We start from the raw sequence: 24,772 nt of genomic DNA on the forward strand, positions 1-24,772 counted from the left end.
AGCCATTCCCGGCCAAGAAGAAGGAACCTAGCGAGGAAGGAGAAGATCTTTCTTCGCCTGTCCAGGAGAAGCGCGGACAGCGCCATGGGTCTAAGTCTGAACAGCAACTACAGCGCGCCTTTAACTGGGTGAAAACCTTTGAAGACAAGTTGCTGCAGATCCTGGAGCCAGAGAACGTCGATCTTAGCAAGCTCGGCGGAAAACCCGTTGACCAGGCTCTTGAGGATGAGCTTCTGAAGTACATGAAGCAGGAAGACGACTCCAAATACCGATGCAAGGTACCTGAATGTACCAAGCTTTTCAAGGCTGAAACTTTCTGGCGCAAGCATGTGGAGAAGCGCCACACAGAGTGGTTTGAAGGCATCAAGAACGACGTAAGTTTGCAGCCATTCAATGGTGATATTCCTAGTATTAACAATTATCACAGCTCGCATTAGTGAATGCCTATGTCTTAGACCCAGCACGCATTGCCCCATCCCGATCCGATGCCAATAGCAACGGCCACTTCCCTCTTGGTGGACAGGGCCACACCGGCACTCCTCGTGGATTCAGCCTCTCCAGCCTGCCCTACGGCGCCAACGGAAACATGCCCACCTTCTCCCCAGGGGCAATGCCCGGCATGATGGGCGCACACGGCTGGAATGCGAACGCAATGGGACATGACGGTGGTCTACACCAGCCCGGACCCATGCGCCGCGGCCAGAACCGCAACAGCCGACCTGGCCCGTATGACCGTCGCCGATTCAATGGCAACGGCCGACTGAGCCCTCCCCGCGGCATGCCCGGCATGTACGGCGGTCGTCTCCCGCCCAGCGTTCCAGCTGGCCACCCTGCAGCCATGGCCGCCGGCAACCCGTTCCCAGACGCTATGGGTTCCAGCGGAGGTCCGATGGCCCCACGCGAAGCCGTCCAGGGCCGCAGCCTGAAGAGCTACGAGGATCTGGATGCAGTCGACGCATCTGGCAGTGGTGAACTGCAGTACTAGTTATCTGATTTGATCAAACTTCTATTTCCTTTTTGTTCTTTCCCCTCCAATTGGCGACATGGCGCATCGGACGGACGGAGAATTGCTCCAATTTGCTCATTCATTGAATTCACCCATTTCCATTGATCTGCGAAAACTTGCCTTTTATTTCATCTCATTGTTTATTGTTATCATCCCCAACGGAATCTTTTTCTTGTGTCTTTTCCAGCATGTACAATAACGTTTCTATCAAAATAAGGAATTGAAGATTCAAAATATCAAATGACATTGCAATGCGTATGGGGTATAGATGTTATACATAAGTTTAAAATTTCCAAATATTCAAGCCGTCCTCTCTTAATCCACAACATATTCCCAACGAGAATATCCTACGGCATCTGAATAACAACCTCTTCACTCGCATCTCGCCACTGAACACCCATCCCCCGAATCCGCCGCTCACTCGCCAAGAAGAGCAAAAGGTAGACGTGCATAGCGACCTCACCCCACGCATAGACTTTAAGCGAGAGATTCGTATTCGAGATCGAGGCTGGCGTGGCATCTTCAAGAATACACCAGACGCCCCAACCCGCACGACCATCCCTACCTATGAAATCCGAGAGGAAGGACCAGAAGGCGTGAAAGAGCGGGGAGGGCCATATCCGCGGATCTTCTCTGGGGGTGGGACTAGTGGTTCCAAGCTTTGAGTGTTGATGGACTGGATCTGTGTGTGGCGCGATAGCTAGCTGCACGAGCCAGTAACCCCGTTCTAGGGGGTCTAGGGGGCGGGATTGAGTGGCTGGTTTGTAAGTTCGAGTTGGATTTAGACGGTCTGCGAGCATGGACAGGGTTTGTGTGATGTGGGTAGTGAAAGGGGCAGTGGAGATTGGGGGTCTTGGGGGGTGAATTTCGATAGGGAGGGATAGATTAGGGGGTGCATGAGGTGTATGCGAGGGCGTAGCGTGGCTGGAGGGGCGTCTCTCATCTGAGCTGGATATTTCGGTATTGGGGAAGCCAAGGATGTGGTTCTGGAAGGGGATGTGAGCTGCGGACTGGACTGCAGTTTGAGATTTGATTGAGACCGGTTGAACCGGATCAGGCGAGGCCGGTGCTGTGCGACGTCGTTTAGGAGGTGGAGCAAGCTGCGATGGAGGCGATAGTGCTGCATGAGATGAAGAGGCGTGAACTAGTTGGGCGATCTCTTGGGAATCTGGGATGACGCTGATGAGACTCCCGAGGGAGTCATGATTTGAGATATTTTGTGGAGGATCCCTTTCCGGGACATGATCTGAGGATAAGGTGGTGTATGCGGGCCGGAGCGCCTCCCGCAATATTGGCGAAACCTCGTGTTGAGTCGTCGAAGGCACCGAGGAATGTTCGGCATCGGAGAGATGCGGGTCTCGATCGGCGGGGCCCTCGATCAGCTGGCGTGAGGCGCACTGGAATTCCAGAATGGCGGCAACTTGGGCCCTATAGCGTGCTTCATCTTGTGCGGTACTTCCGGCGGTGATGTGCACTAGAATCTGAGAGGGAATCATTTGCGCCCATTATGATATTTGATGCACGCTAGTGGGATCAGGGCGCTTCGACGATCGAAATATTTGTCAAATTGATATCGATCTCACTTGCAGCTCTGGAGACTATTGGATGCAACGTGAAGTTCTTCCAAGGTCGAATGATTGGTCAGCTTCGGACTCATCACACTAAATTTCGCACGTACCTGGTACTTCCATGGTACTTCTTCTATAGTGTTGGAATTGCCGTGGAACATAGTACCAATCATGTATCGGGAGCTGCTCGGCCCCAGAACACGTAAAAGTTGTTAAAGTGTTGATTATTCCCTATTTTTGTTAATTTGTGTCTTTTTTTGTGTCTATTTGGGTCGATTTCAATCTATTTCTACCAGGATATACCTAGTTTCTATTCTAGACCTCCATACGCTGACCGTTTGACTGTGGAGCCCTAAGACAGATCGAACGCCATTTTATAAAATGAGAAAAGAAATATAAAAAAGAAGTTAAAAAAAAGGAGTTGTACAAAAATCGGTTTCATCACATTTCCTTTTCCTCCTTATACACCTACCTTCCACAAATATATTCCACTTCTCTTCCTTTTTTAAAAAAAAACTCTCATGGCTGTTAGTGGGGTGTACCCCATGGAAGCGATGGATTATTCTGGTGAGTCTCTTAATATTCGGCATATCTGGGGAAACCCCTCACTTTTATGGCATTTCCCCAGCTATTCAGACCGTCTATATCCTCGACTTTCCAACATAAAATATCTCTAGCATTTACTAACATTATAGCACCATCCCTCCGGTTCGGCCCACGGCCCCGGAGTGCACGGTGCGGGACATAGAAGAACCCCAGACCCCATCCAAAGGCTTCGGATCGGATTTTTTTAGGCTGTTCGGCAGTGGTCTCGGTAATGGACCAAGAAAGACTACACGAGGTTAGTAGTCCTAGTTGTTCGATCGAATCGATCAGACCTCCGACTAAGCTTTTCCAGATGGTCAGCAGCCCAAACGGCGCGGCCCAAAGCCAGATAGCAAGCCTGCGCTTACCAGGCGACAGGAGCTAAACCGCCAGGCTCAAAGGTACATATCCTGATTTAATAAATATCGGGTTAGACTAAGCCATATAGGACACATCGCGAGCGAAAAGAGAAGTACATGAGAAATCTAGAGATCGAGGTATCGCGGTTGCGGGAAGCCTACACTACCGAGATCATAGACGCCACCACATCAGTTCACCAACACAAAGAGATGCTGCATTGGATGCAAGTGGAGAACGACATTCTGAAGGATATTCTTATAGCGAGCGGAATTCAATACGAAGCGGAATTACAACGCCGCCGGGCGGAACATCCATTCCAACCAAGCCCTATTCATGTCGCTCCTATTAATATCGCACCCAGCAGCACTGCGTCGCAGACTGCCCCTCTCGCTAACTCCGCCAGCAATCACAACACAACCCCTGCAACCACCATCTCATCTGGAATGAGTCCCCGTGCCAATGGCATGGATCACTCCGAGATCCCGCCCATGATTGGATATGCCTCGCAGCCACAAGTGTATCACAATGCAGAGCATTCCATGAACATGGATCATTCATGTGGACCAATTGATATCATGCAGCCCATGCCAGCTACCATGGGAGGTATCTTCGAATCGGACCCGCAGCTGCAGGTTGACTTTATCCTAACGTGAGACTCATTCTACTCTCACACCAAAAGCACAAACTAATATACCCCACAGACTCGAAAGCCCCTGCCGCGAACATACAGACTATCTCTGCCGACGGTCAATCACAGAAGCCGACGATGAAGACATGCCATTTTCCGGCCACGCCTTGATGGCCTCATGCCCACCACCAAGCTACATCGCAAAAACCACACACGAACAACCATACCCGCACAAGGCGCCCGATCTCCCACACGCAAACCTCAGCACGCTCCTCAATCTCAGTCGACAGCTCGTGACAGATGGACAAATCACGCCTATCATGGCGCTGCAATGTCTCAAGAACCACGAGCTGTATACGACGTTGCGTCGCGACGACATCAAGATCATCATGGACACGCTCAACACCAAGGTCCGGTGCTACGGCTTCGGTGCTGTGGTCGAGGACTTTGAGTTGATAGATTGTTTGAGTAGCGTGCTCGGCACCAAGGTCGAACTCGGTATGTCCGGTACAGCCGATGAGTCGATGTATGGGTGACCGAAATGAAAATGATTATGATCTGATGTTGGAACCTATTTGTGTGCCGTGGAGTGACTGGCGCCTTGCTGCCTTTCGGTTTTGATTGTGCTGACCTACTGTTCGTTTCTATTTCTTTTGTTTTTCTCTTTCTTTTCTTTCTATCTTACTTTCTTACTTTCTTACTTTCTTACTTTCCTATTCTCTTACTGTGCTTTTCTCTTTCATCTTACTCCCGTCGAGAGGGTTGTATATAAGTGAACATCACGGGTGCAGATGATATGTACCTGGACAATATCTTCCCTTTCTTTTCTATCGTTCACAGCTCTAGGAGCAATTATATTGTCTTTTAATTCGAATCTGAATATATCATTCTAAACAGAACTTGGGTTTATATGATAAATATCAGCAAACAGCTCTCTAGTCCAGATATATCCAAAAGGGGGATTATACAAAGTAAACTCAACGGTAATACTCCATGTATAACCATGAAAGCCTAGAAAGTCACCGAGAAAACACACAAGACGTTTTTTGTGTTCCTCCGAGGAAGTTGTACAAAAGTTGGTGTTACTTGACGCTAGACATTCCCTTTCCCGGGCAATCCATAATGGAAGCTCATTACTAAAATGAATTACTGCGTAAGAGGCTTAATCTAGTGATATATAAAAAGCAAAGTCGTTTTCTCAAACGTAGAATCTACCGTTATTGTAGAGTGAAGTTGATGGAACAAGTTGAATAGATTATTGGTCAGACTCTATAAAGAGTATAAAAGCATCAAATTTTAGGTCGAGTACGTATGCACATAGGAACATAAGTCATCAGAAATCTACTCATCAGCCTCGGACTTATCATCCGACTTCTCCTCCTCAAGCTCCTCCTCATCCTCCTCGAAAGTAGTAGCAGGGACGCTGTACAGACGCAGGACAGACTTGTTGGGGTCCTTGATGAGGACGTACTTCTTAAGCTTATCAGCGGGCTCGTCAGAGTCAAGAGCGCGGATACGGTCGACGATAGTACGGACGATACCCCAACCGTTACCGAGGTTAAGGTTCATCTGGCTAGCGAACTCGCGGGGCTTGTAGCCAGCAACGCCGAGAACGACGTGGGCAGCAGGGGAGCGGGGGTTGACACGGGACACGAAGCCGAGCTTCATGCCGTCGGCCTTGGCCAGGATGGCCTGGGTGGTCCAGCGGGCGAGCTTGGCACTGTTGTTCTTCATCTCGGTAGCGAGGACGGCACCACGCTGGGAGTTGAGCTTGCTGCGCCAGTCGAGGGCACCGCCGGAGCCCTGGGCCTTGGGGTCGAACTCGTTCAGGGCCTTGATGATGAGCTGCTGGTCCTCGGAGCCAGTGGGGCCGCCCTTCATGACGGCGTCGACCTCGGTACGGACGATCATGGAGACGGGCTCCTCGTCGCGCTCGAGGGAGATGTCGAAGCGGCGGTACTTGTAACCCTTGGAGGCGAGGGGCTCTGTCTCCTCGGTCTCGTCGTAGAAGGGGTTGGGCTTGGCGAAGGAAACCTTGGACTTGTCGGACTCGATCAGAGTCTGCAGGGCGAAGTTGTGGTTGATGATGGTGGCCTCCATGGCGAGGGCGTTGGGGGTGTTAATCTGCTCCTGCTTGCCGGCGGCCTCGGCGGCCTCGAGGGGCGCATCGATGGCGTTCTCGTTGACGCTAACCATGTCGAAGGAGGCACCGTCGCGCTTGTCGAAGTAGATCTTGTCGCCCTGGTGGACGATGACGATATCCCATGAGTAGACACTGCGGGTGGCGCACATCAGCATGGACAGGATATCGGAGGTAGCGAAAACGGTAGCGGCGTTCTTCTCGGAGAGCTCGTTGATGACGGGATCCTGGGAGGTGGTAACGTTGTAGGCAGCACGGTCGAGGGCCTGGATTCTGCGCTCGGCGTTCTTGACAGGGGGCTTGTCGTAGGATTTGTCGTAGTAGTGGAGGAAACCGTAGGTCTCGAGGTCCTCGCCCTCGGGGGCATCGAGGTTCAGCTTAGAAAGACGAGTGAAGTCAACCTCCTCGAGCATAGTCCAGTCAGGACGGATGTTGACAGAGGCCTCACGGATGCGCTGCGGCTTGTCGTAATCCCTCCAGCCGAAACGGCGACCACCACGGCCACCACGAGCACCGCCACGGTCGCTGAATTGGTAACCACTCTGCTGGGCGCGGCTAACATTAGGACCAGCACGCTGGAAGCCACCACGTCCACCACGCTGGTTGACAGCACCGCGCTGACCACCACGGCCACGGAAAACGGTGCCACCGCCACGGCCGAAACCGCGCTTCTGGACACGAGTGTTATCAACGACGGAGAAGGAGGACTCGTCCTCGGCGGCTGCGACAGTGAACAGGTTGGAGGTACCGGCGCCGTACACCTGCTGGTCTATTTAGACTGTTAGCCATTCAATTCGACTGAAAGAGTAGTTGTTCAGGAAAGGCAAAAGGTGAAAAGGGACATACCTCTGAAACCACGGTTGTACTGGGGACGCTGGTTCTGACGCTCCTTGCTCTCAGCAGTCCAGTCGGCCATGCGGCCAAGCTTGTCGCCCTTGGAGAAAGGAGCGTATGGCACACCAGAGAGCATGTTATTATCGGCAGAGGTGGCGGGGCCCCAGGTGTCCTCCGAGGGGAGGCTGGCCACCAGGTCGGCGAGAGAAGTGGTAGGCATTTTTATTATGATCTATGGGCAATTTGCGCTGGGCAACTGCTCAAGAATCAAAAAGGTAGAGGGGTGGTCGATTGATAACCCCGGGGAATGTGGTGTGGATTAATTGAGGCGGGAAGTTTTTTGTGTCGCGAGGGTGTGGCGGTGTGGACAAAGCGCACCGCCACAGATACACCGCCACAGGCCATATCCCCTTGGTCATGTTGTTTTCCATCTTCGTTATGATGGATTTTACGTGAATCTGATGAACTTTTGAGAGATCTTGTAGGTCCATGAAAATATGGAGAACGGTGAACAATGATCCATTATGTCCTGCCCCCAGAGTTCACCATGGAATTGCCTTATCTTTCTGGTTATTCGGCACAGCACAGCACAGCATCGAATTGATAATTACAATATAGGGACAATTATCGAAGCCCGTGAGAGTCATGAGCAGATGACCTCAGATATTGACATCGAGTTCCAGGTCACAAATTAGACCAAGGCACAGCATTGGTATCTGCTGCTAATATTTGATCCAAAACGTTCACGTAACTCATTTAGACACACTTATCAAGATCGTCATGGACCATGATGACAATCAGGGGAAGCTGACATGTACAAACTCCAAGTGATCCAATGAAGAGCAATGGTCATCAGATTGAATGCACCAGATCGAAACTTACCAAGACCTTGGGGCATCATAATGTCCCCTCTCTATGGTGCTGGCGGACAAGTTCGACATCGTGCAATCAACGCTGCGATTCTTATCTCGAATGTCTTGCTTTGGTCGCAAAATTGGATCCAGCTCTACCGCAGTATGCGCTCAGACGGAGAAAAACGACAAATCACAAGCCAAACACATAATATTCCAATCTGTGGAGACTATGGAGTACATATTTGCTTTTTGTTTATGTATCAATTGAGTTATGCTGGTAGCGATCGGAAGAAATGAGCTCTGCCAGTTCCTTACAGTGGATCGACATCTTGGCAATTCTGATTCGATGCCACAGGGCAGATCATCTCGGAAATTGGGTCCACTGATAAGGAAATCCGCCATCCGGAGACATGGAGAGGAAATAACCGGGGTCTGCCCCAGTGGCTATTTGCTTTGCGCATTGACTTGGCATGGATTGGAGCCAGTGACTGCAAGCCTTTCGATGATATTGTGGACCATGACCGATCGGCGGCCAAGACAGCTCGCTTGCAACTAATTTGCATCAGGATGTACACATCGATGTCAGATTCAAACTCAGGAACCGGTTCGCTCTTCTAGTCATAGGAACTGCTGTTCCAGTATCTCTGTACCTCGGCTCTTGGTCGAAGCCTCTCAATTGGTCTCTTATATTCGGGTTAAATGCTATCTAGAGTTTTGCAGATCTTCTTGTCCACCAAGAGGGAACTACTAGGACAGTCATGTCTACGACTCACAAATGGATGTTTCCACAATCCGACACCGGTGATAAGAGTCCTCAATTATTAGACATAGGGGTCTCGGATACAATTGATGCCTTGGGTTGTCACGAGCTATATAAGGATCAGGATATTCCACGGATTCGAGATATCATCCACAATCGCAATCCTTTCTTCATCACAACAACAAGTACATCTTTCTTCTTCAAACGACCGACCTGAAAACTCCTTTCAAAATGAGACTCTCTATCCTCTCCGTCCTCTCTCTCGCTGGCGCCGGCATGGTGTCCGCCCTCCCCCAGGAGTCCAACCTCTCTTTGAAGCGCTCGGATTCTGCCGAGACTAGCAAGCCTGATACCTCGGAATGTGTCGGTCCTCTCCTCTGCTGTGGAACTCTCACCACTCCTCTCGATCCCGTCGTCGACCCCCTCTTGTTGGTTCTTGGCATTGATGCTGCTAACATCGTTGGATCTATTGGTCTTCTCTGTATGTTTGGACTATTGTGGTACTTATAACGTGGGAATTCTTCTAACATTCTCACAGGCCGCCCATATGATAAATCTAGCTGTAAAACGGAGCCCCAGTGCTGCACTGAGGTCAACCTCTTGGTAAGTGAAAATCTTCAAGACTCTTCCGTGGAGAGTACATGACTGACTTATCTCTAGGGTGGCACCCTTGCCCTCGGATGTGCGGATCTGAAGAAATAGGTCCAGTTTGTTGGACTGTTGGCAGATGCTCCGATACATGAGTTGTCTTTGAAGCAGACTTGATACGTCTACTTAATTACTAAGGATGTACATTCTTTTCTAGGGAAGTCCCTTTTTACTTTATATAATAGCAACTAATTCCATTGGATTGATACTTGTCAAATTCGTAGACGTTTCTATGTTTAAGGCTTAGTACCACATATTCACTTATGAATTTAACAATTAGGAGGTGCTAAGTTTGTCATTGATATCGTGTACAAATATTATACTTCTACATGATTTACATTCAACCTTGCTTTTGTATCGGGTTCTATGTTGTAAGAGTACATCGTATATTTGGGCAGTATATTTGGGCAGTCGGAAGAGTATTGGTGCCCACCTGTGATCCGGCCCTACACTCACAACCGCAAATTTGATAGATTTAGAACAGTATATTAAATGTCGGCATCAATTTTCTTCAAGTTGGGTGTGTTAAATGCATGATGGAAGAGCGACATGTTATTATGGGCTGCTCGATTTCCCAGGGGCCTTCCAACTTGAGCATCAGAATAGTAGAAAATGTTGATCTTCGGAAATGGGCGATTTCTTGACAATTCGAGGTGCATTGCATGTACTTCTGACTCATGTTCAGCCCTATTTCTTGTTAAAATAGATCATTGGTGTCTGATTTGTCAGGCCTCAAATACTTTTCGTTTGTAGGATCCAACCTTTTCTCTTCGCTCCACATTTATCTCCCCTTGGAATTATCCAATCTCCTTGACAGGACTGGATTCAAACACATCATGAATGTGCAATATTTTCTCTTACAGAATCTTCCTTCCGAACTGCTGGGGATGATATTTGATAACCTGCGACGATCACCGTATTCCCTTCGCAGTCTTGCGTTGACCTGTCGCAAATTCGATGATCTCGCAACTCCAGCACTGTACTCTTCGATTTGTTTGAAGAATTCGGCCAGATGTAAGCAGCTTGCAAGGACTATGCAGGAAAGCGCTTGGTTATCCTCTCTTGTTCTAGAGCTGCAGATACACTTCCACGATACCCAATTGGATCCAATCCACGGGACTCTCCTTGATGCCATTTGTCCAATGTATAATTCGGAAACACTGAGCGTGCGGAGCGTACCGCTCAGATACCTCATGGAATCAAGAAGCCATAGCTTGCTCAGGTTCCTCATGAAACAGCCTCACCTTATTGAGTTTGAGTCCCCCGATGATTCATGGGCGGGCCAAAGGCTACGGTCGCGAAGTCCTAGAATTCAACTTGAGGAGTAAGTGAGTCTAACATTCTTCAGTGACCATCGGGAAACGTTGCGTTGCGATGCTCAACATCAGTGGTCACTTGGTCCCAACCAGGTTGTTTTCTACTGGAAGAGCTTGAGAAGCTCCACATCAAAGGCGCTACTATCGAATTATTTGACCCAGAGGTCTTTGAGGCATTATCGCTGATTAGGGAGACAGCTCTAAAAGAGCTCATCTTGCTCAACTGTGATATCGCACCAGAGACACTCGCGGAGATTCTTACCTTCCCCGAGGGTCTTACCCACCTCACAATGGAAGGCCAATGGTGGGACAAGATGAGGCCACATGAATGCTATTTCGATCCAAGGGAGTACGTTGAAGAAATCGTACAGAGCAGCTCAGCGGGTTTGGAGTATCTTGATCTCGACATATGGGAGGCGGCTATAGATGAACCCCTGGATTTCAGCTGCTTGGAGTGTTTGAAACACCTTACTATGCCAAGCGAGTCATACCATTACTATATTCAGGAGCCGGGTGCGCTACTTCTTTATCGGTCTCTTCCTGTTCTTCCCATCAGCCTGGAGACTCTCACTTTGAATGATTTCAATCCCAGGGATGTGCAATTCAATACCTTGATTGACAGGGTGAAAGAAGGGAAGCTTCCGAATTTACGTGCGATTACATATAGGCAGTTATATAAAGAAGATGCAAGAAGGAGGAGGAGGACTTCAAGTTCGAGTTTGAAGAGTTTCGAAAATTGGGGGTGGAGTTTTCTACGGTTTCTGAGAAGATTTCGTCCATCATGCCCGAGAACGATAATTGGCCATGCGAATGCTGGACCTTTCATCGTGAAATTAAGTGGGAGACATAAAATGAGTGGTGAATATAAAACGCTCATACTTATACCCCTCTTCTACGGAGAGGTTGATCTTTTTATTAGGCAACAGCTTTCCCCAGCCACACCCAGAATCCTGGATTCTCCCAAAACAATTCAACATAGTCTAATTTCGCCACATACAAATCGAGCAAATTCTATCTTTATTCGAGGTTTCATTTCTGAGTTACTACCATGGACATCGACAATGTCCAAACCAACAGTTTCAACGGGGACGGTAACACAATAACTCGATCCTCTCTCAGCAACTGCACCATCAATAATTCCTGCGTGAAACGGTCCACACTAAACGACTGTGTATTATCGAAAGTGGAAGATATGAGCCGAGCCACAGCTCAAAAATCCCAATTCAACGACGTGACCCTTGTCGAACGCAGCGATGTCACAGAGAGCACTATACAAACACAAACTTCGGTATGCCGATCTACGATTAAACAGTCGGTCATACAGGACAAAAGTACAGTGAAGCGGAGTACCGTGACCGAAACGACGGTCTCAAACAGTCAACTTGAGAGAGCTACCTTGACAAACTGCATTATCACGGAGTGCACCATTGAGCGGTGTGACTTTAAAGGACTGGTTTTTAAATATGGCATTTGGAAGCGAAATGAGTTGATTGGGAGGACGGGGACTAAAGATCCTATTTATATTAGGAATCATGGTCCACGGGCCGGGGTGAGTTGACTCGAATGAGCATGAAGCTGTATCAACTGACGATGTTCGATAGCAATCCACATCTGTGGCTGTTGGATCTACCATTCCGGGGTTAGATCCTAAGAATCAAGCTGGACAGGCTGATTCTCCTCCTAGCTACGATGATGACTCGCATGCTAGTGGGGATAGCGGGGTTGATTGTGGTGATCTTCCCCCGCCCTATAAGCCCTAGCACGATGTGGAGGAGTGGCTTGTTTTGATGGGTGGCGTTTCTTTCGGTTATTTTAATACCCATGAGTCATGACCTGGTGTGGCGTGTCCTGTAGTAAAGTTTTATGAATCATGGATAATATTATGTGGATTATGAAGATGGGAATAGTTTGCGAGGCCATCTAAAAGGTAAAGCCAGCTCTGGGGACAATGCGACAAACTTAGGGCTTAGGGTCTTAGGCTTAGAGAAATCGGAGAAGGACGGAAGTCGAGGATTCAAAGATTGGAAATTACCCAGCCAAGTAGAGATCTCTGGACCTCTGAGAAGTCTAAAAAAAAAGAAACCCGAGCAAACGGGAACATATTAGAACCTGTGAATCCGACTTCTAGTGTACCCAAGCTCTTCTAGGACTCCCTTCCGAAGTGAAATCCACCCTTGTCTTCCATGAATTGCCGCCTCCATGGCAGGAGGCCCACACAAGAAGATCTTGGTGGTCTTACTATCTTTCGGACCCACCAATTCCTTTTCTAGTAACTCCTTGGTGATCCTTCCCTTTCTGAACGGGGAACCCTCGACCGGGTCCGAGACGGTATATACCACCTTGAAACGATCGGGGAACTGTTGTTCAAACGCATCGAGTTCTTCCTTCATGAGGAGGTCCTTGTCGGTGTTGGCTCCAAAAATCAACTTGATCTTGCTTTTGTCGTCGGGGTTATTCAGTATTCCTTGGATCAGCTGGTACATAGGAGCGATGCCAACACCGCCAGCGATGAGATTGACGTATTCGAATTCATTGGTCTTCCATTTGTAATCCGGAAAGGGTCCTCTGATTTTCAGCGTATCACCAGGTTGGAGAGAGTGCAAATATCCGCTTGCCCTGCCATCAGGATATTTTTTGACTAGAAGCTCAATGTACCCTGGCTCATCTATACATGCATGTTAGAACAAAAGAGGGTTGGGTTCTTCCGGAACTGGATTTCAAAATCTTACCAAAATTGTTGATAGGGGTATAAGGCTTGGCTATGTTGAACAACGCATCCTTTGGCTTATCAAACGTGAAGATATACGCTAAACCTGATATTAGATATTTTTCTTGTTGCTTCATTTCTCGTTCGTGGATGCACAGGAGTGCTTACAGGTCAAGTAGAGCCCCATATTTGAGGCTGGGTCTGGTAGTTGAAAACGTAGGCGCTTGGTGTTATCGTTCACTTGCTGGAAACTTTCCAGGCGCAGGGTGTAAGTGCCCATCCTTGCATTAGTGCCAAAGCCAAAGCCAGGGCCCCCAGAACCCCAACGAGACTTTGAGGACTCAGCAAATGCTTCATTGTGGAACGAGGTATTTCGTGCAGCGCACATTCCAGCGACGCCAATGACAGCAACTGCGGCAATAGTCTTTCGAGGGAATGGGCGTATTCCAGACATGATTGTTTTAGTTGCGAATGAAGAGTGAGTCAGAGGGAATAAATGGATGGAGCTGGGAGAAATGAATATGGGGGCCATTTTTGACCCTACATATAAAACTGCACGGTGGCTTGAGGTGTGGGCTGTTGAGGCTTCTATAATTGCCCCGGTCATTATATTCGGATGCGCTAGTGAGGGATTAGAGGTACCCTGCCACGACAGCTCGGCCGAGGAGATCCACCAAGGCATGCATGCCATCAACTTGCTTTTTCTGTATTATTATTTCAAAACCAATACACTGAAACAAATACAGAAAAAGGTGTGAACTGTATACTAGGAAGTGCTTATGACTAATCACTAGTATTCGAATTACTGCCAAGATTTCAATATTGTGGCGTGCATGCATTAGCGGACAGGCTCGGCCGAGCTCTCATGGCAAGGTAAGACAAGTTAAATTATCGGGACTAGCTCTATTTAGCTCCGAGATTGGCACGGGTTTTGTAAAGAACGATTCTATATATATTGATCTGTATCCTCCAGCATTGTCGGAGTCGATTTGACTGGATTTATACCCCGCGGAAGAGGTTTATATCGTCTTGGTAACTAACCCTCAACGAATCCATCATTTTCTAATCCCCCGATAATATCTCAATGATCAGGTGTAACTGCTTCCTCAATTTTCTCTATCTCTGATCTGAACATATATATCGGAGTTTGATGTTGCAGGGATGATTGGGTTTTGTCGGGTTTCGTGGGATTTTGTCGGAATTTGCACCCCTCTACCCCGTCACTCAATTCATTTTTGAAGTGCCTAAGACTTTAATAAACCAGGTATATTGTATGTAATCTAACTGTGCTTGATTCAATTCATGGATGGGTTCCAAGATTGGGTTGTTGGCTGACATAGTGACTTTGGTATAATATCCCCTGATACCATAGAACATGAAGGTGATCCTTTGCTTTCTAAAGTACCTTCCCTGGATAATATTCAAATAGTTTATGTTATAATAGAGTAGTATATTATAAGGGATTTGATTAATAGTTCAATTGTTTTAGAGGAAATAACTGAGTCGATCTGGCTTAATCTTGTAGGCCTGACTTCTTCAGAAAAATGACTCCACCTAATCTGCTGCCCCTTGAATCGTTCCCTAGTCGAGGAGGACTGTTAACTCATCAAGAATGGATATTCTGACAAATGACCTACATCCCGATGATCCTTGCTGCTTATGCTTATTCTCCGGCCCGCAGTAATGCTGACCTTGCATGGGGGATATTAGTTCCTGACTAGTCATTGGTCAAGAGATCTATAGCCCTCGAATTTTACGTGCTGCCAAACACTTTTTATTAGACCTCAAACAAACATTGAAAACAATGATGACCTTGCTGATACTAGGAAGTCGCGTCATAATCACATTTAAAAGAAACAGATAGGTACATGTTGCAGTTTCTGCCTCTCTCACCTGAGCAACTTCTCTCCTGCCATAACTCCATCTCGTCTCTGGCAATCAAATCAATATTCTTTTCGAGAACAAGTTTTTTGGATCTTACCATGGCCCCTACGATCGTCCTCATCACCGGCGCCAACCGTGGCATCGGCAAAGGTATCCTAGAACTATACCTGAAGAAGCCCAATCATTTCGTGATTGCCGCAAATCGTAACCCAACCCACCCAACTTCCGAAGCCTTGTATGATCTGCCCACGGCTAAAGGCACCACGTTGGAGGTCATCAAGATGGATGCTCTTTCTCCTACCGATCCCGATGCAGCAGTACAGGCTTTAGCTACCAACAGAATTACTCATATCGACATTCTGATCGCCAACGCCGGTATCGCTCTTTCTTGGCCGAGGGTGTCGGATGTCAAAGTGGAGGATATTCAGAAACACATCGATGTCAATGTGTATGGCTTCATTCATCTCTACCAGGCGTTCCGACCCCTCCTCAGGGAAGCCCAGGCTCCCAAATGGGTAACAATCGGGTCTAGTTCCGCTTTCTTGACGGTAAGTCCTGTTAGTCTGTTTTTTGATCTAGACCAGGTGCTAATATCGCCCATAGTAAGTGTTCTGTCGATATCAGTCCACTTGTCCTTAGCAGATCGGACCTCGACCGGGACGTAAACGAGTGTACTGACCGTCCATAGGAACTTTGTCCCCATGCAAAATGCTGCATACGCTCCCACAAAAGCCGTTCAGCACTGGTACACCAAGGCAATCTCTGTTGAAGATCCTTGGCTGAATGCCTTCCCCGTAGACCCAGGGTAAGTGTCACATGTACAAGCCCATGTGTTCCCACGCGATGGACTGACCACAGCACTGAAAATAGGTGGGTTCAGACTGATCTCGGTAACCGAGGCGCCGACGCTTTCGGGTTCGAAAAAGCTGCCGTTACCGTGGAAGACAGCGCTGCCGGCGTAGTCAAGGTCATTGACGCGTCTACGCTGGAAACTCACAGTGGAAAGCTGTTCAAGTTTGATGGTAATGAGGAGCCTTGGTAGATATTCGTCAAGCATTCCGATCACTGTGATTACATTATGGAGTGTCTAAAATGCAATGATGACGTTACGAATTCCCTTTGGTTCTCAATTGGGTTCGACAACTGGTAACGTATCAATAAATTTGTCATTTGTTTTGAACGGAAGCCATTTTAACCCCCCATCTTCAAGCTCTAAAGAAATATCCATACTAATAGCGCCAGACTTTATCGCTGTCCATCCATCATCGGCACAATCATGCCTGTATACGGACATTTCTTTGCTTTAGCTTCAATATTCGCTCCTTCCTGAAGAAGCATCAAGATCCCAGCCTCAAAAGCTCTATCTACACACATATGCAATGGGGTCCAGCCAGCATTGTCATACACATCGAGATCCAAATAGGGTTCAAACTTCGCCCGATGCTCGAGCAATTGCTGGAGTATCTCGAGTCTTCGATGCAAAACAGCCCAGTGCAACGCCGACCGACCATCACAATCATACACGGCTAATCGAGCACCGTGCGAGAGTAGTAATCGGACTACGCAACCGTGATTCTCAATAATCGCGTGTATCAAGGGTGTGCGACCGTCGCTGTCTTGCTTGTTTGCGTCCATGTTACCACGCAGCAAAAGAATCCGAACGATCCGCTCGTGGCCTTTCTGAGCGGCGATATGAAGCGTGCTAATCCATCCCTTGTCACTTCTGGCTGATGTGATGAGTTCCAGCACTGTGTCGTCGCTGGGCGATTTCGGTAGTTGGGGGCCTGGGCTCTCTGGGCGAATGTCGGATTCGGATGTTCTGCGATGTAATGGCAGTCTATTGCTATCCGCAGGTCGAGATAGCGATCTCGAATTATTTGTTATATTGTTCAAAGATGTGTTGGGTGAAGCAGGGTTGGATGGTTTGCTTTGTGTGAGACTCGGCCCTGCCAAGCTTGACTGAACAGGTACAGGATCGGACGAAAAGAAGGAGAAATCATTGTTCATTTGGTACAGGAACTGGTCGATCGCATCCAGATCAAAATTTCCTATCGGTCCTGGTTCTGTGCTATGGATCATAATCTCGTTTGGAGATGAAGCTGCTGTCAGACCGGGGGCGCCGGGAAACGCTGGCGAGTTAAGTGGGATATCTCCATTGTTGGCAGGCGTTGATTGTGATGGTGCTCTGGATGTCCCGTTCTGGTTGTGAGACGTCTGTTGAATAGCACGATCTGCCACCCTCCGCTTCTTCTCTATCGTCGCGATTATAATCAGCAGACGATCGATACGGGCTTTTGCAAATGGCCACTCACCGCGGAATTTGCGCTGGGCTATGCGATTTTGAGCACGTCGCCGTTCGGCTGTATCAGACATTAACTGGACATTGACATCCATCCCTCAAACCAAATCAATAATAAGAACGTTCGAGCCCGGGAATACAATCTAGCGTTGAATGAAAACCAGAGCCCCGTCGGTCACGACAACGGGGGGCCGCAGCAGTAGTCCCATCTCTTAACTCCGGGCCAATCAATCAGCCTTGTCAAAGAGGGTCCTCACTCGTCTCGCTAAGATTGCGTTGCAGCACAGCCTGCGCGCTATCAGGCTTCCACTAAAATCTTACTCATCATGAGCTGACTTCATGGCGTTCAACGGAGTGCGTTGCCAAACCTTCTTGGAAATCTAAGGGGGGCGAATAGGGGCGGGTGTGTGGGCGTGATGGGCTCGGTCAGTGGCTGTAGCTCAGACGCTAACACGATTACGAGATGTCCTAACCCGAAGTAGATGTACTCAAGATACGCCTATCTCTGTCACGGTTATGATATATTTGGTAGTAAAGGTGCGTTTAACTACAAGATTAATGAGGCAAATAAGCTCTTTATCCTTGTTAATGTCGAAACCTATAGATTATAAACATAGTTATGATCCGCTTGCGATGAAATCTAACTGCTTGGACCAGCGACAACAAATTGCTTCTCAGTCTTCATACTTTTAAGCATGTCCTCACTGAGGTTGAGTGTATCTGCAACGATTTGTCTCGGTGTGGATGCGATCCATTGACCAAGAGCCATATCTACAAGCCGTTAGTATTAACAGCTCAAAAATATAGCAAGGAAACATACCGGTAAACTCAGGAGCCTGGAGTACCTCCAAAAAGACCAGGTCTTCATCGCCGGTATTCTCAATATAATGACTATTAGACTTTGGGAAGTAGCCGACATCACCACCGGCATAATCAAATGTAGTCGCAGCATCCGGGGCCGTGAAAAGTGTCGCTCGGCCCTGACCGGAAATAAAGAAAGTCCATTCATCACTAGTTGGATGCCAGTGGATTTCACGCATGCCGCCTGGATGGACGGTAACAACAGCGGCGGAGAAGTTTTTAGCGATAGGGAAAGTGAGCGGATCGACGATCTTGACTGAACCCCCTGCAACTTCGTGAGCCGGCTGCTCGGAGAAATGATACGAATAGCTCTGCGCGCGAGGTACGAGGCCAGCAGTCGTTGTCACATTCTGTTTCTCGATGTCTGCTGGGGCGGGTGTGCCTTTGAAAATGTATAGTTCGTTGTCGGGGATCTTGTCAAATGCTGCTACATCAACTCCGAAGTTCTTTGAGAGGACCTCTTTCTGTAGAAGGTTAGTACATTGGATTTTATTTCCAATTCGAGGGTTGCTTACCGGTGTGTGAAGGAAGACCTCGGTTGCGAGGAATGTATTATCTTCGCTAAAGTCTCCGTCGTCGAACACGAGAAGGAATTCGACTCCATCGTCAAGGGCTTGGATAGAATGGGGAACGCCACTAATGGTTAACTCATCAGCATAAGACATTATTTATACAGAAAGTAATACTCACGGTGGGAAGAACCACACATCGCCGGCAGCAACGTCGTCGACAAATGTCTCCCCATTCTCGTTTACAGCCTAGGAGTCTGATTAATACTTGTTTTAGTCGGTTCAAGAGAACTAAGTACCTGGATTCGACACGATCCATTCAGCACCAGGGACCATTCGGCAGCGACATGCCAGTGAAGCTCACGGTAGCCGGCAGGTTCCAGGCGCATATCGACGCCGGCCATGAGGATCGCATCTGGCATCACATTTGTATTCTCTTGGCGAGCCCAACCAGCTCCATCGAGACCGAGTCTGTTTTGAAATTATGAGTATCGCCAATGTCCATGTTCGAGAATGATGTGTTACCTGTTGTGACTCAATCCTAAGATACAGTAAGCAAAGTGGAAACTCCACAACAACCAGTGAACTTACCCATAGGCCACTGCGCATTGATGGTCGCTCCATGGTCAGTACCAGGAGGTGCAAGCTTATCACTATTGATTCTGTCGTAATTGTAGTTTCCTGTAATAATGTCAGCGTATAATTAAATCGAGAGACAGTATTGACGGCGCTCGTACTCGGACCTGGATCATCAGAACCCGTAGAACCACGGATCGGCTGAGGATTATCAGCTTTCTCAAAATCGAGGTATGACCCAATTTTAGGATCTTCCTTCTGCCCGGGAAGAAGGTCATATTTGATATCAGGTGGCGAGTCGCTACCACCTTTATTCGACGGTGAATATCCAACTAGAGAGTCACTTCCTCGGAGACCGGGGTTGTTAGTATCTCGGCGAGCAGGGGCACCATGCACCAAAGGTAACACGGCAGGAAGTAGAGTAACAAGAAGTTGGAGCTTCATATCGATATTGTTGGATGAAACTGGGAAGTAGGTTGAGAATGAAAAACGTTCTACTATCACACACCAGACGCCTCTTATATATCTATCCAAAGCTTGAGATTGGTAAACGAAAGTTCATTTATAGGTATCAGATAGAGACTTGTAAATCCACTCTCATGTTTCTCATATTACATCATAACTTACCCCAATCCGACGGATTTCTCCGACATTCTCGAAGAATGAGGCTATGGTTCCCCTCACGGCGACGGTAAGCGACGCAAGGTAGCGGAGCCAAGTCACTGGAGTACCTGATTATGCGTCATTATTATGTGTCAGGGGTATAGCCATAGGATGGGAGAAGACGACAGGTACGGAGAATTCGATGTGATTGGGGATAGGGAGGCCTTGCATGTGAGACCACCCCTCACCCTGCAGCGTTTAGTACAAATATTCAATGCAACCCAGCATTTCGCTCGGGGATCGGTTAAAAATAGCGAGGCAAGGCAGAAGTTCCGGGATCACCGCTTGCTACATATCGCAATACCAGCCGAAGCCGGAAGCGGGATGTACTATAGAAGTCATAAGTTCGGGAAGCTGCAGGTGGCTAGAATCTAGGTCTGTTGACTGGTACGAAGTGCTACCGACCCCAAAGATACACTTTCCGTAGGGCCTAGGTTACTGAGAAATGTACATGGTATCTAGGCTGCGTCGCTTTGCCACCAAGATGTGTTGACACGTCATGAAATTCAAGTTTGTTTCACAAACAATCTTGAATATCAACCGGATGATAGGTATCCTGTGTAGGAATAAAATAGACGGATTATTGGAATATGCTAAGCTTCTTAGCCAAGGATGCCGAGAAAAGCTAAATAGAAAATCCCCGTTATGCCCGTTATCCCGTCGGTGATGCGAGTGGACATGCAATTCCTAGCCCCCAATAAGTGGGCCCTGGGCTATCCACTAGCTATCCATTCAAGCCTGGGAAATCAGCACTAGATTATGTCTCCTCGTGAGGGGAAATCGCCACCCGAAGCTTGGATATGTAGAGTTAGAAATGATCGACCCTTTTGTGGAAGGCCCGAGGGCGCTGATGGTTATCTCCGCATATTGTACAGACTTTACTATGTACAATGCATCTTAGAGTAAGGCGGAGTTAAGGAAAGATAATGGAGTTGCCTAGAAGGCAAGGAATGTGCTGATTCAGACAGGGCGCACTTCCATGACCCCGCGCGATAAAAATAGTACGTGGAATAGGCAATACAATGACATCGGATATTCGGCAAGGTAATTGATGATCCAAATTCCAAATGCTCACATCAGACAACTAGCCAGAATAAGTCCTATCGACTACTTTCAAGTCAGTTGCAACCTGACAGCGAGGTTGAAAACACGGTCGAGAAATATCTCCCCCAAGCCTGCGAACAAGTTCATGCCCCTTTCTAGGTACACCCACATTTGTGATTCAGCCCCATGAGTCAAATTCAGCCCTATGGTAATTGGAGTACTCGCGTGCCTATTTATAACTCAGTTCAGACCGATCACGCGAGACATTTATCACTCAAATAAGCCTACAATCTGAGATGTACAGTACAATTACAACTTGCTTCATAAAAATAAATCTCTTTATAGGCTACTCGTGTGTATAATGATGGATTTTAATTGATCAGAATTCAGTATTGAGTGCGTTTGTCTTGAATGCAGGCAAGAGAATTACTTGAACAATGAGCCACAGAAACGACCTCGTGAAATTCATTCCACGCTTATAATCAGATACATTTCTAGTAATGTCTAAACTCGGGTTACTCGAGTCATTAAGGGGCTTGGTGAAGTCATGTGACACTGCATAGACAAGGAAGCCATGGCAATCTTTTGTACTGCCCCTGAACACGACTTTGAAATTATGAATGGCTACCCCGTGGTGATCCGGCCGGAAGGCGGCTCTCGTATGGTTGGACTTGGTACCACGAGTATCGTTTGCCAGAACAAGCAGCATCCAGACCAGGTTATAAAGGCGGCCCTCAGGCACAAGTTGCAAGGCTGCAGTACAGAAGTCATCAAAACAACGTTGTATAACGAGGAGCATTCCATCTCATGCTTTGAGCGCGAAAAGCTCATTTACAGCACCCTACCGAAGGACCCAACTATCCTCGATTGCCTCACAATCACAGACGATGGTATACACCTTCCTTTTCTACGACTCGGAAACCTCCGAGATTATCTCGACCGCAATAAGCAGGAAATCCAAAGACAAACCCGAGACCAATGGGTTATAGCAGCTGCCAGCGCTATCTCCATACTCCATCGCTTTGGAGTTATACATTCCGATATCAGCGCACGGAATTTCCTTGTTGCGGATGACTTGTCGATCAAGCTTTGCGACTTTTCTGGATCGGCAATCGGGGGCCAAGAGAGTCTTGTACAGGAGGAAGATCGATATCGAATGGCCTCGGACGCCCCACGCTCCACTACGACAGATATCTTTGCTCTTGGGTGTCTGATATTCGAGATCATGACAGGTCTTCGCCCATACGATGAGATTGATGATGATAGTTATCAGGAAATCGAAAGTAATTATGCTTCTGGAAAGTTCCCATCCATTGACGCGTTGCCTTACCAAGAGATCATTCATAAGTGCTGGACTTGTCAATACGAAAACATTGACCAAGTTAAGCATGATCTATAGAAGAGAAATGATGAGAGTTCTTCTTCTGTACTTAGAAAAAGGTTCATCATGGTGCCGCGTATATTGTCGCTGGCAACACCCACTGTCTTGATGGTCAGTGGGGTTTTGCTTTGGTGGTATTCGAAGCCCGGTGTCTGGAAGCCAAGGCCTGTACACTAGCTATATTTCCAATGTCTCCAATTTCAAGCTATTCACTTAGAAATCACATTTTTAGTGATGTGCTACTGAAAAATATCCATGCATTGACTGGTTAATAAGATTGATGGTACGAATGAAAAGAAGAAATCGGTTGCTACTTAGGCGAGACATGAACATCTGTATGGAAATCCGGGGTCCTTTAATAAGACCAGACTCTGTAAAGCTAAGGTGTACGCCGAGCTGGATATACGGCAAGTATTCCACTAGAATCGGTATCATCCGCGACAACCCTGGCATCACTGTCGTCACCAGACTCATACCAGTCCCGCTTTCTCAGGGCGTTACGCATCTGTCTAAGGTCAAATTCGACCTGGCGTTGAACCTCACGAACTCGAGCGAATGCATCCCGAACGGTTTCGCGGTCGCGCAAGGTGTAAACGGGTCTCCAATCCAGGGGAGTATCGTACATATGCGCGTCAAAGGCTGGACCAGAGCGCGGAGTCGCAACTACCCGTTTGGGCACGGGCCTACCCTTCTTCTTCTTATGCTCTCGTGGGGTAGGAGTCGTGGCCTCCGCATCTTCAGAGGCTATTATTCGAGAGAGCATGTTATCCTTGGCAAGCTTGTTGCTCTTGGCTTTGTGACGTTTCTTCCCAGAACCTGCCTCAGCAGTAGCTGCTGGGGGGTTTTTGGCCATAGAGTCGTCACGCAAAAAGGTGCTGCTCGGCTGGAACCGAGACACAGAGTCAAACAACCACCTAGGACGTGTATTGGGTGACCGGCTAGATATTAACACTTCTTTACTAAAAGGATATCTTAGCCAATAATGTGTCTTGCAAATGAAAAGACTCACTGAGTCTAAGGATGTTGCGTCGAGCACACAGAGATGATGAATGGAGAGAATCCGCATTGAAGAATGTATGAAGAAAGAGGGTATTTATACCCCTATACAACAGCAATCAAACTAGTGTAGCAAACAGCAGGGTTGATATCACAAAGCGTTATCACATTCTAATCCTTTTGAGACTCATGATATTACCTTCATAACCCATGGGTTGATACTTAGGGATAATTCCCACCCCAAACATAATCAGCCCACATCAAACCCAATAAGGAAATTCCGCACACGAAACACAAACGCGGGGTCGCCAAGCCATAGACATAAACTAACGCATGCACCCATCAAATGAGATCACCGTACGGACCAACCCCAGCGCAGTGACGACGCCCCAAGTAATAGAACCGATATGATAGGGTATCAGGCTGTTACAAAGCGTCTGCCTGAGATATCGTGTGTCGTGTATGGTGGAAGTGAGGGGCCGAGCACACTCCTGATTGTTTTAGGAGATGGCGAAGTGGATCTCATATTCTGGGGATTCTTCAGCCGAGTGGATCTGTCATTTCTTTTCTACTTTGAGTGACTTGTTTACTTGTACTGGTACATTAATCTTAAATACTAAGGTGGAATTATGTTGGGTATACATACAGTGGACTTTTGATGTGTGTGTACCCTGTTAAATAAAACATCATTCGTTCTATTTACATCCCTGATTTAATAGCGCGTATCGCTCCATGGCTAGGTCTAGTATGACCTTCGTCCTGCTTTTCAGGGCTGTTATTCAGTCATTATTACCACGCACTCTTCACACAATCAATGTCGGCATCTTCGGTTGAGCGATGTCATTTTTACTATGATATTCGATAACTCTACATAAAATAAGGGGAAGAAAGTTTAGAAATAGATTCAGATGCATACACTACAGTATACACCAGTGGTTATTTGTGAGTTATTCATTGTGATAGTAACGAGTTAGGGTAAAGTAGCCCTTAAAACAAAAACGCCAGGTCTATCTTGCCATGATATAGCAAAGATGCGAATGACCGACCGAACAAAAGAAAGAAATGTCCCATCTAGGGTATGAAGAGTCCCCCCAGATGCACATAGCTACCTATCAGATACAGCTTGTCGATAGATAGATGGCGATGAGGGATA

The 24,772-nt window shown here is 47.6% G+C and overlaps 10 protein-coding genes across 10 annotated transcripts in view; 5 read left to right on the forward strand and 5 right to left on the reverse strand.

Moving 5' to 3' along the window:
• PGRI_083410 (putative arsenite resistance protein Ars2) overlaps positions 1 to 985 on the forward strand; it is a gene marked incomplete at both ends in the record, with an annotated part of 2,771 nt that extends 1,786 nt beyond the window's left edge. The window contains 2 exons of the mRNA XM_040796055.1: positions 1 to 374; positions 428 to 985. The exon at positions 1 to 374 is cut by the window's left edge and continues 1,632 nt beyond it. Of these exons, the coding sequence (XP_040650593.1) occupies positions 1 to 374; positions 428 to 985 (932 nt within the window). The remainder of the gene's footprint in view (positions 375 to 427) is intronic.
• Positions 986 to 1,353: 368 nt separating this feature from the next.
• Positions 1,354 to 2,502, reverse strand: PGRI_083420 (uncharacterized protein; the record flags this gene model as incomplete). The annotated part of the gene is made up of 1 exon (XM_040796056.1): positions 1,354 to 2,502. The coding sequence occupies one exon, from the start codon at positions 2,500 to 2,502 to the stop codon at positions 1,354 to 1,356; it is 1,149 nt and encodes a 382-aa protein (XP_040650594.1).
• Positions 2,503 to 3,095: 593 nt separating this feature from the next.
• flbB lies at positions 3,096 to 4,683 on the forward strand (the record flags this gene model as incomplete). Its single annotated transcript, XM_040796057.1, has 6 exons — positions 3,096 to 3,141; positions 3,270 to 3,309; positions 3,369 to 3,415; positions 3,473 to 3,560; positions 3,608 to 4,168; positions 4,221 to 4,683. 6 exons carry the CDS (start codon positions 3,096 to 3,098, stop codon positions 4,681 to 4,683), a joined length of 1,245 nt encoding a protein of 414 aa, XP_040650595.1.
• An 805-nt stretch (positions 4,684 to 5,488) lies between these two features.
• Positions 5,489 to 7,341, reverse strand: PGRI_083440 (eukaryotic translation initiation factor 3 subunit D; the record flags this gene model as incomplete). Its single annotated transcript, XM_040796058.1, has 2 exons — positions 5,489 to 7,056; positions 7,134 to 7,341. The coding sequence occupies 2 exons, from the start codon at positions 7,339 to 7,341 to the stop codon at positions 5,489 to 5,491; spliced, it is 1,776 nt and encodes a 591-aa protein (XP_040650596.1).
• Positions 7,342 to 8,966: 1,625 nt separating this feature from the next.
• Positions 8,967 to 9,437, forward strand: PGRI_083450 (hydrophobin family protein; the record flags this gene model as incomplete). The annotated part of the gene is made up of 3 exons (XM_040796059.1): positions 8,967 to 9,216; positions 9,274 to 9,338; positions 9,396 to 9,437. The coding sequence occupies 3 exons, from the start codon at positions 8,967 to 8,969 to the stop codon at positions 9,435 to 9,437; spliced, it is 357 nt and encodes a 118-aa protein (XP_040650597.1).
• A 3,364-nt stretch (positions 9,438 to 12,801) lies between these two features.
• On the reverse strand, positions 12,802 to 13,860 carry PGRI_083460 (cytochrome b5 reductase family protein; the record flags this gene model as incomplete). Its single annotated transcript, XM_040796060.1, has 3 exons — positions 12,802 to 13,364; positions 13,429 to 13,506; positions 13,575 to 13,860. The coding sequence occupies 3 exons, from the start codon at positions 13,858 to 13,860 to the stop codon at positions 12,802 to 12,804; spliced, it is 927 nt and encodes a 308-aa protein (XP_040650598.1).
• Positions 13,861 to 15,388: 1,528 nt separating this feature from the next.
• PGRI_083470 (Short-chain dehydrogenase/reductase SDR) lies at positions 15,389 to 16,332 on the forward strand (the record flags this gene model as incomplete). Its single annotated transcript, XM_040796061.1, has 3 exons — positions 15,389 to 15,816; positions 15,979 to 16,095; positions 16,161 to 16,332. The coding sequence occupies 3 exons, from the start codon at positions 15,389 to 15,391 to the stop codon at positions 16,330 to 16,332; spliced, it is 717 nt and encodes a 238-aa protein (XP_040650599.1).
• A 203-nt stretch (positions 16,333 to 16,535) lies between these two features.
• On the reverse strand, positions 16,536 to 19,979 carry PGRI_083480 (putative oxalate decarboxylase; the record flags this gene model as incomplete). Its single annotated transcript, XM_040796062.1, has 10 exons — positions 16,536 to 17,542; positions 17,603 to 17,650; positions 18,277 to 18,360; positions 18,410 to 18,914; positions 18,966 to 19,086; positions 19,141 to 19,208; positions 19,259 to 19,430; positions 19,485 to 19,500; positions 19,551 to 19,640; positions 19,697 to 19,979. The coding sequence occupies 10 exons, from the start codon at positions 19,977 to 19,979 to the stop codon at positions 16,536 to 16,538; spliced, it is 2,394 nt and encodes a 797-aa protein (XP_040650600.1).
• Positions 19,980 to 21,858: 1,879 nt separating this feature from the next.
• PGRI_083490 (uncharacterized protein) lies at positions 21,859 to 22,641 on the forward strand (the record flags this gene model as incomplete). The annotated part of the gene is made up of 1 exon (XM_040796063.1): positions 21,859 to 22,641. The coding sequence occupies one exon, from the start codon at positions 21,859 to 21,861 to the stop codon at positions 22,639 to 22,641; it is 783 nt and encodes a 260-aa protein (XP_040650601.1).
• Positions 22,642 to 23,002: 361 nt separating this feature from the next.
• PGRI_083500 (uncharacterized protein) lies at positions 23,003 to 23,689 on the reverse strand (the record flags this gene model as incomplete). Its single annotated transcript, XM_040796064.1, has 2 exons — positions 23,003 to 23,506; positions 23,633 to 23,689. The coding sequence occupies 2 exons, from the start codon at positions 23,687 to 23,689 to the stop codon at positions 23,003 to 23,005; spliced, it is 561 nt and encodes a 186-aa protein (XP_040650602.1).
• Positions 23,690 to 24,772: the final 1,083 nt, after the last annotated feature.

The sequence above is a fragment of the Penicillium griseofulvum genome, assembly GCF_001561935.1.
Source record: "Penicillium griseofulvum strain PG3 chromosome Unknown contig_10, whole genome shotgun sequence".
In the NCBI taxonomy this organism is placed as follows: Eukaryota; Fungi; Ascomycota; class Eurotiomycetes; order Eurotiales; family Aspergillaceae; genus Penicillium; species Penicillium griseofulvum.